General features: G+C 37.4%; 1 protein-coding gene across 5 annotated transcripts in view; it reads right to left on the minus strand.

Moving 5' to 3' along the window:
* Kcnip4 (potassium voltage-gated channel interacting protein 4) overlaps positions 1–15219 on the minus strand; it is a 1047644-nt gene that overhangs the window by 117968 nt on the left and 914457 nt on the right. The window contains exon 2 of one of the 5 annotated variants that reach the window (XM_026788619.1): positions 11333–11434. The exons of the other annotated variants lie outside the window; for them this stretch is intronic. Coding sequence (XP_026644420.1) covers positions 11333–11434 — 102 coding nt within the window. The remainder of the gene's footprint in view (positions 1–11332; positions 11435–15219) is intronic. 5 annotated transcript variants of the gene reach the window in all.

Raw genomic sequence — 15219 nt, forward strand, 5'->3', positions numbered from 1 at the left:
ATTCCTCTTCCCAGAATTCTCTTGTTCTCATTGTCCTGCCTCTACTTCCTGCCTGGTTGCCCCACCTATACTTCCTACCTGGCTACTGGACAATCAGCGTTTATTTAAAGTACAAGTGACAGGGTACAGACAATTGCCCACAGCAGGTAAAGGTGTATTATAGGAAATAACCAGAAAATATTGGTCCTTAAACTTTAGGAAGAGACTTTCTTCTATTCATTTTATTTGAGAAAATAATAGGAAAAAGTTGAAATTTTGGAGAATGTCAATTTGAAATGTGCACACACAAGACTTCTAAGGAAGAGCTATTGAGAAAATGTATTTTTTTTTAAAAATGTAGTGGCTGGTTCAATAGATATTTTTGAGTTGAGGGTAGACAGAAACTGATGAAATCAATTACCTAGAAGCAAAAGAAAATCCCTTAGGAATTTGCTCCTGAGAAAGGCTGGCTGAGGTTAGTAAGGGTAATGGCTTTGTGCCATAGTAGGCAATGTTTTGTATTTGAATCAGTCAGCCTTAACATTGTAATGGCATGCTTATCCATCATAGCTAGGTTTAGAATGAAATATTAAATAATTTGAGAACCAATGTGACTTTTTCTTGTATTCCTTCTATGTTTGAGCTAGTTTTCATGTTCAGAAAATGTAAGATTGTTTAGTCCAAACACAAACTAGAAATTCAACTTGTGACCAGTATAAAACTTTACAAAACTCTGTGGGGCTTTGTTCATTCATATGTTTAATGACGTAAGATTGGCATAAACTAATCCTAAAATTAGAGGACTATGTGCCTGAACATATTAAATAGAATAGTATACTGTATGTGCATTTTGTTTATTGTAAACATTTGAAAGGTAATGTAATTTGCTACTATTTATTGTACTCTTTTTTCAACATGAAAGTCTAAATGTAGAAGATCCTTTTCTTTAACATAATGACTAGAACCATACCCTCACTATGTCTAGGAAATTATGCAGTTTCTACAAAAATTCTATTTTCCTCCTGGATCTATTTCTCAATTATGTAACTGAAGAAATTATTTAAGCTTTCCAAACCCAATCCTTTAAAAAATCTATAAATTTTTTTATATGGGGATAATATTTATGTTAGCTTCACAAAGTTGTTTTGAGAGACTACTTGCATTACTTACTGGCCGGTATAATCACACAGTAGATGACAGCAGTCATAACTGTCCTTGGCTACTTACTAGGTGAGGTATTCTAGACTCTGCATGAGTGGGGACTATGGAACATCTGATTTCTGACTTTTCTCAGCTTTGTGAACTTGAGTAATTAGTCTCTCACGAACTCATTTCACACTGTTGGAAGGAGGTAGAAATGGTGTTTGTCAATCATGCTCAACTGTGCCTTGGAAGGATACTATAAATAAACAAATCATCGTCCATGACCTTTTCCATTAGACACTTGACCATGACATGGCTGGATTCATGATTGGTTCATTTGTATTTACAGCTTGGAAAATACCAGCCGTATGGCAGATTTTATCTAATGGCTTGTGTTTGAGTTCTGTCAATGTTGCTATGTAGTGCTAGTGTTATTTAGGGATATTCACTTAAAATTGCAAGTATTGAGTCTCTCATCCATATAATGGTGATGATGACAATTAAATAGTAACTGCAATTAAGGAGATTTAAAGATTAAAATATTTTGCACAGTGTGTGGTATCCCTTAGGTATCCAAATGTGCTTTCTACTGGTATAACGATTTTGTCATTGAAGCATCTAACATCTACTCATCTAAAGCATTACTTATTTTAAGCTGCAATTGAGGTAAAATAAGTATGCTTTTAAATTACCTTCAGAGTACTCAGTAGACATGTTTACTTCAAAGCAGATTCAAGAATCTAAATCTATAATATATTATAGAATTGTTTTTCTAGACATGATTTCAGATGGACATGTTTGTGCTGGAAGGTGAGTAAGGCTTTCCTTGTCTGCTGAAGATCATAACTTGTCTTATCTTCTTCTTCTTCCTTTATAAGGAATCTCTGCAGGCAAAGTTGGGCCAATGCTTCTGCAAAGGAAGGCTGTGCATCAACCATGCTATTCTAAATCCCTTGGCAAGAAGGCAATTTGAAAGTAAGAAGCTAAGCTGTAGCCCTGCAATTGAAGCAGATAATGTAGCCATAGTCTGTATTTTATACACCTGGTGAAGTGGAAAATTGAGTCTGTTTGAAGTATTAGGTTCCCATTTCAGTGTCTAGAGAAAACCAGCAGAAACCAGTCTTATTGACTTGACTCTTTTGTAGCTTGAATATTACTTGTCAGGTCAATACAAAGGGAAAATAGGTAAGTAAAAACTCTTGTTAGCTTCTCTGGTGAACAGCATCACAGTATTAATAAAATAAGGATTTTGGTAAACAAGATTGTAAACTCAACATTTTTATAAAAATAATGATTTTATCTTTGTATTTCTATATATGTTTTTGTAATCACTTATTAGGTGAAAAAGTTGACCCAAATTAACAGTCATGAATAATAGTAAACAAAAAATTCATCACACAAGTAAAAAAAAAAAAAGAAGAAGAAAGAAGGTAAGAAAGGACAAGTTACACTAATTATCAATGAAGCCTATTTCAGGCTTGTTTGCTTGTTTTTGTCAGGCATTACTGATTTTCTTCAGACATCTTATGTCTGAAATAATGCTACTTCTCTTGAACATGCTTCATGTTCCTCCTTCTGTGTTTATTGTGGTTAATTCCATCATGGTTCTTTGGTCAAATCTCTTGTTTTATTATTGACTTTGCAACACTAATTGTTTCCAGTATTTCACATTAACCTCTTCACAGGCTACCTGAAGTTTCCGTTCAGGCTTCCATCACTGTTGCCTCTCTGTTAGACCTGTCACCTCTCCCAGGTAGTACAGTCCAGGCATGTACTCTCTGGTATGGCAACATTAAACTTCTGTGTCATTAACTAATTATTGCTAGGTAGCAATTTAATTTATATTTTCATTTTCAATTTCTCTTTTAAGTAGGAATATAACTGTGTCCCTCTCAGAGTCTTGCAGTTAAAAATAACAATAATTGTCTTGTGATGCTTTCATGCTACACTCAATAGAGGGATATTGATGGTATATATGGACATGTGAAATTGCACATGAAGAATGTCAGTAGGAAAAATAATACCAACTGAAACATTAAGCTGCATTTAACACTAAAAATCTTATTGAACTTAGGAAATTATGCCCTGTAACTATTTATGCCAATAAGCTTGTGATTGCATTATCAGTTATGAGTGGTCTAGTCTAATGATGACCATGTCTCAGCTATTCTTTATGTCTTCTCAAATCAATGAAAATTCTGGACCAAAACATTAATTTAGCAAATAAATGATTCTGATTGAATGGGAACACTGAGACATTACTAAGTGGATGCTATTGTGACCCCAATTTGTATAAATCTGTGCATAAATGTAAGTACACACATAATCAAGTGTTTAATGTTTCCTCTTTTATAAAAGTTTTTGGCTATTATCAGTAAGTACCCTTTTAGCCATTTTAACAATGTTTGAACAAACAGGAAAATTATTGCTACTTTTTAGAGGTAAAGTGAATGACTCACTCTTTTAAAAGGCACAGACATAGACTCAGCCCACATTTTGTTTTGGAAGAAAAAGCAATTTGTGTTCACATTTGTGCTACTGCTAGAAATTTCTTGATTCTAAGCCACATGTGATGTGGCTAATCACACTCCTTAATTATATAAACATGCCTTACTAACAAGCATGTAAGTGCTAGTTGTTGTGTTTGGGAATTAGGAATACACATGAAAAATTATGGGACTGATGTGGGGAATTGTACTGATTCTCAAGGTAATAATTCCTTAATCTACAAGTGAGCAGAATTTAGGCACATTTATATTTATATTTTATATTTATGGTTCCCTGCCTCCATTCTTGATCCAATACTGGTGCATTCAGTGGAGAGGTTGATTTATTTTATTGATTTTATTGAGGCATACATCTTTCTCTGCTTCCCTCCTTTTCTTTCCCCTCCCCTTCAACACTCTCCTATAGTCCCTATGATCCCAATTTCCTCGGGAGCTCTTGCCTTTTTCTACTTCCCATGTAGATTAGATCCATGTATGTCTGTTTCTCTTAGGGTTCTCATTGCGCCTAGGTTCTCTGGAATTGTCATCTGTGGGCTGTTTCCTTTTTTTTTTTTTTTTTTTTCTTTATGTTTAAAAACCACTCAGTGATTTCCCAGATTTCTTCTTAGTTGAAGACCTATGAATAAATGAATAAAGCAGCTGTGGTAAATATTGCAGGGCTCCTCTCAGTATATGCTGGAAGTGGTGGATACAGTTTGCCTGAAAACTGATGAAAACCTAGGCTCTGGATCTGGAAACCTAGCTCTGCTAGTTGGAAAAGTTTCATTTTTCTGTTCTAAGGTTTTTTTTAGATATTATTTGTGAAAAATAATTATTTTTCTAGGGTCATATTAGTTGGACTAGAACTTTTCATTTATTTATTCTAATGCTGCTTCTTGTACCAAGTACTTCACATGAACTACTTTTCTTGATCCTGCGATCATAATAATACGTTTTCAGATGGTGACAGAAAGCTTTCTGTATCTTCATGATACTATGCTCCTTTCCTCCCCTCACTTAAATCAGATTATTCTTTGGAGTCTCAGATTACTTTATTAGTGAGGTTTGCCATGACCCATTCCATATATCTCTATAGTTCAAATCCACTTTTAAATACATTATTACATATTTGCTTCACAGCACTCATCAGGTGGGGGGGGTTATCTTTGATTTCATGTTATTTTTACCTCCCCAAATAAGTTTCATGGGAACTGTAACTTAGAAAAATATCTTTCTCCCCAAGACCACAATTCATGTTTCACAGATTTCTTCAAGTAAAACAAAGGATATATTGTGGAATAATGATTATATAAGGAAACTGTGGGGCAAACAGTCTAGGAATTTGTTGACTACCAAGCAGAACAGGAATCCAGTATGTGCCAGGATGGTGCCTCCCTCTCCCTCTTTTAGTTATTCTTGGAAGAAAACAGTGGGCCCAACCAGTGGAATAGCATAAGATCCAAAGGAGTGAGGTTACATCTAAGAGATGAAATTGACAGTAGTTCAGTGACCTGTAGAGTGGTTGCTGGGGAGATGAAAAGGGGAGGAGAGAACAGATAGGAGGCAGCTGGTGATGTCAGACAAGTGACAGAGGAAGTCTAGACTTCTACTGAGTGAGGCAATGAGGTTGCTGCACTTGACTGTGTTTTATCAACAGCCTGGGGTGGACACTGAGAGATCAGTGGAAATTTGAGTGGTCAGGGGAAAGTTGAGTGGGTCAAAAACTGGAACAAGACAATCCTTAATTTACTAGGCAGATGTTTCTAGCCTCTATCTTACCTCATTTCTCACTCTTGTTTAGGAGTTATTAACACCAGGAAGAACTCTAAATCATAAATTAATGCTCACTAGATTACATCAATTTCTCATTTTCAGCTAATACATGGAGAAGGACATAGGCCATTGGCTAAATAATTTACTTCTTTCTCTCCAAAGGCAGTCACTGATCTCCAAAACATTTCTAAGGTAGTTGGAGTTTTGGACTGTGGTTTGGCAGTTTTCTCAACCATCAAGATATGTGCTTAAAATATTAACGTTGCATGTTAGATTTTTAACTTTTTATTAAATATTTATACATATGGTCTTTAATAAACTCTTTACCATGAGCTACTTCTTTTAATGCTTTAATGTTAAGCCTTCATAGCAGAAATTGTATTTCAACTGTGCACTGAATGAGTTACTATAAAGTGAAGTGGGGGATGAAGAGGACAGCAGTAATGAACAGATGTTGATAAAGGAGAAGAAGGAAACTCACTGTGTATTGATCTCATGGTGGGATGAACACAGACATGTTCATAGATGAGCTTTTTCAGGCATACTGTAAAATGTTCCCTAAAGATGGTTACAGTGTCATAAGTAGTTTTCAGAAGAAACAATAACTGCTCTCTGGTGAAAACCAGTGATTCTCTTTTTTACTAAATGAGGAGATCTGATAGGTGTTTTCCCATGATCCTTTAAGTTTTAAGTTTTCTAGTTCTGGGCTCAAAGTGCTTCATGGCTTAGCATGAGCTCAGGTTTTTCTTTAGGAACATAACTCACAGACACACCGACTTGGAAGTCTCATGATGTCACATATAGAACATTTCCTCTGCCACTCAGAGGTCAGTCATGCCTAGAACCTCTCAGGTAAGTCAAGAACGACTCATCTTCAGTTTCTCTAAACCCAGACATGGCATAGTTATACCTTTCTTATCGGGGCCTAGAGGCCTCTGCTTATCTGCTGTTTGTTTGATCTACCAACCTTTCACCCCATAGTCACATGGTATATTTTTACATTGTGCACAATTGTTAGTATTTAGTCCACAGAAGAGAGATAACATGATCACTTGGCTAACATAGTGTGGTAGTTTGAAAAGAAAATGGCTCCCCAAAAGAGTGGCACTATTATAAGGTGTAGCCTTGTTAGAGGAACTGTGTCACTGAGAGGAGGGGTCTTTGAAGTCTCTTTTGCTCAAGCATCCCTCAGTGTGACAGTAAATTTTCTGTTACCTGCCTATCAAGGTTTAAGGACTCTGAGATCCAGCATGCTACATGCTACCATGCTCCCCATGCTGATGATAATGGACTGAACTTCTGAAACTTTAAGTGAGCCACCTTAATTAAATGTTTTCCTTGTAATAGTTGCTATGGTCATGGTGCCGCTTCACAGCAACAAAAACCCTAACTTCGCCACACAGTAATGAGAGTCATTGTCCTCTTTACTTCGCCACATAGTAATGAGATTCATTGTCCTCTTTTCCAAGTAATAGTCCTTTATTCCGACATGACAAGTTTGCTTTTTTTAGTTTATTTATTTATTAAAGATTTCTGTCTCTTCCCCGCCACTGCCTCCCATTTCCCTCCCCCAATCAGTCGCCCTCCCTCCTCAGCCCGAAGAGCAATCAGGGTTCCCTGCCCTGTGGGAAGTCCAAGGAACCCCCAGCTCCATCCATTTCTAGTAAGGTGAGCATCCAAACTGCCTAGGCTCCTACAAAGCCAGTACGTGCAGTAGGATCAGAGGCCCATTGCCATTGTTCTTGAGTTCTCAGTAGTCCTCATTGTCCGCTATGTTCAGTGAGTCCGGTATATACCACTCTTGGGAATATACCCAAGAGAGGCCTTATCATACAACAAAAATATATGCTCTACTATGTTCATAGCAGCATTGTTTGTAATAGCCAGAACCTGGAAACAACCTAGATGCCCTTCAATAGAAGAATGGATGAAGAAAGTATGGAATATATACATATTAGAGTACTACTCAGCAGTAAAAAACAAGGGCTTCTTGAATTTTGCATGCAAATGGATGGAAATAGAAAACACTATCCTGAGTGAGGTAAGCCAGACCCAAAAAGAGGAGCATGGGATGTACGGATGTACTCACTCATATTTGGTTTCTAGCCATAAACAAAGGACATTGAGCCTATAGTTAGTGATCCTAGAGAAGCTAAATAAGGAGAACCCAAAGAAAAACATATAGGCATCCTCCTGAATATTAACCTTCATCAGGCGATGAAAGGAGACAGAGACAGAGACCCACATTGGAGCACCGGACAGAAATCTCAAGGTCCAAATCAGGAGCAAACCAGGAGCAGAAGGAGAGAGAGCATGAGCAAGGAACTCAGGACCGCAAGGGGTGCACCCACACACTGAGACAATGGGGATGTTCTATTGGGAACTCACCAAGGCCAGCTGGCCTGGGTCTAAAAAAGCCTGGGAGAAGTTTTCTTGTGAGAGTCAGTTACCTGAAAATGCTTGCTACTTGGTAGAGATGTTTACATGTAAAGATGTACAGTGTCTGCAAATCATGTTTACACCTACCATGATGTAAACAACAGCTACTTTCTAGTTTTTAAAAATTGGTATATATTAATTACCTATGTTCCTGGGGTTTATAAATTTTTTTTCAAGCGTAACATGTAGATATTTTATATATACATATATTTAAGCATCACTGAATATATTTTATATATGACTTTATGTAACATTATAAAATCTACTATCCACAAATGAGAGAAAATATGAAATTTTTGTTTTTCTGAATCGATCTATATCATCTATATCTATATATAGATAATGATAGTCTCATGGTACATCATTTTCATCAAATTATACAAATTTGTTCATTAGAGTTGAAAACTCTATCGTTCATTTATTTATCTGTTGGTATGCACCTCAATTTATATCATAACTTGGATTTTCTGAATAGTGCTATAATAAACATGGGTGTACATGCATCCCTATTGTATATTGACTATTGATTTAGAATCCTTTGGGTGTCTATCCAGGAAAGAATTAGCTGGGTCTAGACTAGTTCTGCTTGTCAATTTTTGAGAAGACTTCACGTTTTTCATTGTGTTGGGATGCATTTAAATTCCTATTAGTGGATATATAGGGGTATCTTTCCTCACCATAATTTATTGTTATTCATTTTCTTTGTAATAACCATCCTGAAAGACAGAAAATCAAGTCTTCATGTAACTTTGACTTTTTATTGCCCTAATGGATGCAGATGTTAAATTTATCAAATATAAATTTCGTTATTCTCATTCTTTGTGTTCAGAATGTTTTTTTGCTTGACTTTAATTTCAAGAAACATCCTTTTAGGGAAAGGCAGAGGTAAACTGAATTGGTTTTGTGTGATATTTCATGCAGGAAAAATGCTAACAGAATGTGACAGTCTTTTTCTTCACTAATCAAACACGAAGTCTTGACTGACGCTGACATTTATCCTGTACATACGATACAAATGCTTGTGTTTTCAGCAAATATCAGGTAACTTGGCAGTGTTGACTCTACCTTAGAAGGAGAAAAACAATAGCACTAATAGCCCACCAGCGCAGACAAACCAGACTAACCCCCACAGTTTCAGCATCATATCAGATTAGAGCTGTTCATTCCTCTAAATTACATCCTTGCAGTTTGCTGCTGACCTAGTATGTCTTACCAGTGAATTGTTGTGTGTATATAAGTGTGTTTGCATGTAAGTGTGCACTAAAAAGCAAAAGATGGAGCAGTGTGCTATAATAATACTTTTAATGCTCTGCCAGTGGAATTCCTACCAGGAAAAATCATCTCTTTGTTTATGCATGATTTCGTTGGGTGGAGTTCTGTGGGTTTGCTGTTTTGGATTTTGTTCTGTGTTTTGAAATACAGTTTATTAACTGATCTTAACACAATTCACAATGACTAGATTATGAAACGTATTCACTGAATGGACCCATGTGTCTGCTGGATCTAACTAATGCAATACAGCACCATTCAAAACAATTGTTTTGTATTTTAGTTCTAGGGATTTTGACTCAGCATACTTTTTTTATGATGTTTCTTCCATATTTTCTCCATTTGTGTTGAGGAGAATGATGGTATTTACATTTTAAATTGTCAATCCAATCAGTAGTTTCTACAAAATGATATGGCAGAATATAAAGAAGTTACGTGAAGATACTTCCTCTCTCTTGACACAGAGTTTGGATATTTCTCCACACTTTATGATGCTCTATTTTCTTATTAGGAAAGACTGCCTTCTCTTGTCTGATTCAGGTGTTATTTGATGCTTGGATATAAATTAATGTAAACTTATTTGCACATACAATCTTTATAAGTTCACAGGGTCAGTGGCATTTAATATCTTTATAAGATTAACCAGTGTTCTCTCTTTAGGAGCTTTCTGTCTCTAATACACAAGGATGCCACATAGTTGTCAAAAAAGAGAAGGCAGACCAGTGTGCTCGTTAGCTTCATGTGTTAGCCTGGCTAAGCCATAATGCTCAATTATTTAATCAAACCCTAATCTAAGTGTTGCTATGGAGGCAGTATATCAAAGTAGTGATGGCAGTAATTGGTAGATACAGGCAGAGGACTGATTACTCTCTCTGGATGTAGTGGGTGAGTCACATGTAATCACTTGAGGTGTTAAACAAACCTGAGGCTTCCTTGGAAGAATCCTGATTCAATTCCACAGCATCAAATGCTACCTAGCTTCCCAGCCCATTCATAGCCATAATCCTACAAGTCAAAACATTTTTTTATCTATTTCTATGTGTTTAGATATAAATATGCACATAGGAATATATATGTACATATATAAGTGTGTGCATGTATATGCATGTACTTATAATTGTGTTTTTGTATTGGTTCTTGTTTTCTAGAGAACCTTAAACAACATAGGCATAGGATAAACAAAGAAAAGTAAGTCATGCTTTAAAAAATGAAATCCATGAAATTATAATAGAAATTGAATAAAAATAGTATAGATATTTCTTTCCATATAAATATCATATAACAGAGAAATATTTTTCTCCAGTAAATATAATTTATACGTTAAAGAGAAACATGCACTTCCATGTTCATTGCAGAGCTATTCACTTTAGCCAAGAGAAAGAATTAACCTACTAGGTAACTATTACTGTATAAGTATATATATTCAATGTGGTTCATGCACACAGAGAAGCACTATCCATCCTAGAAAAGAACAAATCGTTGTCATAGGTGATATCATGGGGGGAGCAGGACATCATTACATGAAATAAACCAGACACAGCATGACAAAGACTGCATCATTTCATGCATAGGATTTTTAAAAGTTGACTTCATAGAAGTTGAGAGCATAATAGTATGTACCAGGTACTGAGAAGCATAGCTGGGAACAAGGGATGAGGAAGGTTAATTTATGGTTATTAATTCATAATTAGACAGGATTCTATTTGTGTATCAGAGTGACTATACTATGTCATTTATGCAAGAAAAGCTAGATACAGTAGGGGTTTTTATATTTTGCAGCAAAGAAAAGATAAATGTTTGGGATTGTGGATATGTTTTTCTAGCTGAATTTATACTGAATATACATGTATCGAGACACCACACGACACTCCATAAATATGGACATTTTATGTTGCAACTGGAAAAAAAGAAACTTGCAAAATAATATAGCTTAAATTGTCAGCTGCTGTGCAACCATTTTAGGCAAAGCAATCCTCCAGGCTAGTCCCCAGGCCTCAGATGAAACAGAAATCCGGAGTGTCAGGCAGCCTGGGCCTCTGTTACCGACTCCAGGATTTCAGGCTGCCAATTGAAAAGCGCCTGTTGCTCTCATGCCGTGGTATTTGAGATAAACACGAGCTGCAAATAGACATTGCTTCACAGGAGATGATATATCGATTCTTTTTAGAAACAGAAATTGCCGTGCGTGTGGATCTAAACAAGCAAAGCAAACAATTTGGGGGCGAAAAGAAAAGGAAACTTGCTTTGAATAGCAGGAGACGACGTTTTGGCAGCTGAGCAGGGCAAGAGCTTCATGAGCCGCTCTTTAATGCTGCGCTTGGTGTTGTTCTGAGCGTAGAGGAAACCTAGAAAATACATGATCGGTTCTGTTAGTGCCGGCTGCACAGAGGGACCCACAAGGCTGCAGGGGTCACCAGGCAAGCTGAGCAAGCAGGACGGGGAGACAGCCAGCTAGCTGCTCACTCAGGCAAACACAGACAGTGGGTAAGGGCTCCCAAAGTTGGTTTCCTTTTTTACCTTTTATATAAACTTCTTACGTGGCTTTAGAGGTGCTGGTGACCAAACAAACACAGAATGAAAGGATTTTCAGTGGATGCCAAGAGTAAAATTTGGTGGCTTATGTTGGATCTCAGATCAAAAGCCTAACAGCTTTCATTGGAAAAAGTTGGATGAAAATTTCAATATTCAAACCAGGGTTAAAGGCCTGCAATGCAATCTTCTTTTCTTTGGACACAATGCTCCCTTCTTTGATTACAGAGGAGGTGGGTGCTCTCAGAAACCACTCACACAGCAATCACCTGATAGTACCTTTGCCTTCCCTGAAAGTGAGAAAAATCACTGTCCTTGACAGGCAGGATCATTAGCATGTGTTGCGGATCCGGATGTGTGGAAATCTTGCACATTTTTCACACAGTGACATTAATGAATGGAGCTTATTCAAGTGAATCCACTGCAGGGGAAGTAAGAGGTGTTTCGAAAATGTTAACTCAGGATTAGAGCCTGGCGCAGCAGGCATGCATCCATGACTTCAGGCAGTTGGAGAAGACTTTACAGAAACCAGTGGTGGTTCCATAGGCAAGCCTCAAAGGGCCAGAGACAACTTGTCATGTCAGGAACTCAAGGTTTTCAATTCAACAACATCCCAGCCACTCAAAATGCCTGAAAACCTGTATCTGCTTCTTAATATGAACTGCTTTCCCTGAATTAGTTCGAATGCAGCCTGATATAAAGCAACCACAAGGCACTCAATTCATTTCAAAGTTAGAATTATTTATGCTGGGCACTTGGCAAATATGCCCTCTGTTCCTTTCTGCTTTCTTGTTCCTACCTAGGAATTCTAAGCAAGCCCTGACCCTCAACATGGAGATCTATCTCCACCTCACCACAAGAACATACCTGCAAAAGCTCTCACTTGTAGGAATGACAAAATAAAGAGGTAAATACACAAATCAGATCAGATCATCAGCACTGGCCAAGTCATCCTTTCTGACAAAGCATCATCTCACGCTATCCACTTAGCTAGTGTGAAACACCCTTCTCACCGACTTCCTCAGAGTAGGCTGAGGGCGTGGCATCCACGAAAAGATCAATAAATTCACATTGGATGTAGAAAGACCACTACCAATTTCTACATTTCAATCTGATTTATATAGCATACATGTCAGTTTGCTTCTTCCTTCTCTGTCTCTGGAAGAACCTTTTCACCTAAGCACCCCCTCCTTTGGAAACTGAGGTTTTAAGGTCTTTCATTTCCTCCTTAAGCAGGCGCGCTGTATATCTTTCTCTGTTGTTTCCTTTCTACCATGGTAAGATATGTGCCACAGCCTTCTTCATAGTCAGCCCTCCTTTACCAAGGGTTGGCATCTTTATACCATTCTCCCTTTGAAATAGGTCAGACAATTTCCTCTCGCAAATTGTCTCTTCCCATTTCCAGCTGGCCTGTAGGGAGAGACTTCTTGCTTGTTTGTTTCAACAACCCTACTGGTCCAGCATCTCATCTTACCATACCCTGTCATAGATAAGAGACAAAGAAGTTGAGGAAGAAGCTCCTGATAGCCTTGGAAACACATACCGATCCCAAGGAAGCTCCTATCCCAGCTCTTTTGCTTCAGATTTGATTTCTTGACATCTAGCCCGACTCTGTAATTTTGTCAGAAATTCAAGAAATGTTTCCTAGTTGCTTGATTTCCTGTTTGTTTCATGAAGCCTGGTATTTACTAGCTCAGGCTTTATATGGGGAGGGGGAGATTCCTCCTCCCCAAATATGCACAACTGTTAAGGCTACCCTGCTGCCCTGCCTCTTATTTGGTAAGATCAACAAGTTGCACTTTCAATTAAACTCTAGAAGTCCCTGGTTTTTACTATTTCATTCTAAGTGGTCGTGTAGAGATCATTATACTTTAGGAATCTATATTTTCTTCATGAGACATTTTAAATTGCCTCTTTTGTGAATACATTTTTATATTTTGTATATGAGTATGAAAATTGGAATGATTCCTCCTCCCGCCACTGGCATGTATTTTGGTTGATTGGTCCTTAGCTGACGGTGTTACTTGGGTAGATTCTGGAATCTTTAGGGGGTGAGGTCTAACTGGAGCCTAACTGGGAGACATAGGTAACTGGACCTATGCTTTTTTTGCCTACTTCCTGTCTCTCTCTGCTTCCTGATCTGCCTTAAGATGATGTTTCTGCCAAAGGCATGTACCAGCACTATCTAAGCTGCTCCACCTACCATGCCAACCCACCATGATGCTATAAAACCATGATGTCAAATAATCTTTGCTAAATTGTTTCCATTAGGTTCTTTGGTTTCAGTGAAGTAAAGTAACTATGAAGATCTATTTGAGAGCAGGGTGTGGCCATGGTTAATTCTCTTCCTTGTCTCATCTCTCTTCCTTTTCTTCTGATGTCAGGTCATGCTACACTTTTCTCCTTTAAATGTATTGGTTTAGTGTATGGGAATGGAAGCAATAAGCCTCAGGTCACATCTCAGCACAGACCCAGGGTTACTCAGTTACTTAATCTCTCTGTATTTCGGATTTTTCTCTTATGAAAAAAAGTGAAGCACAATGTCTGCTTCAACAAGTTGTGGCTATTGGGTGGAATAACATGAAATATTGTCCCCATGAAAGTTCTGAACTCAGTTTACGTTAGACTTTATTTTTCTGCTTTATGTGAACATACCACATTCCTTCCAGCCCTGGAGCCTTTGAATACACTGTTATCTGCATATAAACTTTACAACTCTGCTTCTATTGATCTTTGTCTTGTTCATGTCCACTCCCTCTTGTGATTTCACTTCTAAAACCGATCCCTGAGGAATGCCTAATACAATAAAGCAGAGAGCATGGAGAATTGTGACATGTGAAACACGTAGTTTCCCTTTTCTTTCTTTTTATACCAGTATAATTAACTACACAATCACACATTTAAAGTATATTTTCCTACTGTAATATAGTATTGAAGAATGTTAAATTAGTGGTCAATGAATATTATTAAGTGTGCTGTCACTATAGACATTCATATAGCTGAATAAATAATACAAGGCAAACCATTCCAAGCACAGAAAACAAGCAATATAGAATTTTGATGCTTAGAGAGGAGAAACTGAAGAGGTAAGTCAGTAAGGGCTCTTTATGCCTTGTGGCATGTTCCCCGTAGGCTTCATAAAGATGAAGTTCAAGCTCACTGAGCTGAGATCCAGACATGAATGAAGAAGCTTCTGTAAAAGTTGGAAATTTTAGGAAAATGGAGAAGAGATTTTTGTGCATAGTAAGGAATGTTGTGGCACCCTGTGTGAGGATTATGTGGCAGATTTTTAAATAAAGTTTGGGAAATGCATGCTCAAAATGAGGTGTCGTAATGCATGTGAGACAGAAGGTGCTTCAGGGCTAAGAATAAGATGATAACAGAAGTCGCAAGTGCTCAGCAGTATAGAAGATCTGACATAGTCACACACACACACATACACACACACACTCACAAACACTCACACACACTTGAAAAAAATGAAGTAAAAGAATAAGCTATATTGAAGTCCTCTGTAATTCTTTATGAGCTCAGTAAGACTACATGGGGGAGAATAATTTCCCAGAGTGAAGGTATTTCTCATGATAACCCAAATTGACCT

Source organism: Microtus ochrogaster, unplaced genomic scaffold, assembly GCF_000317375.1.
Source record: "Microtus ochrogaster isolate Prairie Vole_2 unplaced genomic scaffold, MicOch1.0 UNK5, whole genome shotgun sequence".
Classification (NCBI taxonomy): Eukaryota; Metazoa; Chordata; class Mammalia; order Rodentia; family Cricetidae; genus Microtus; species Microtus ochrogaster.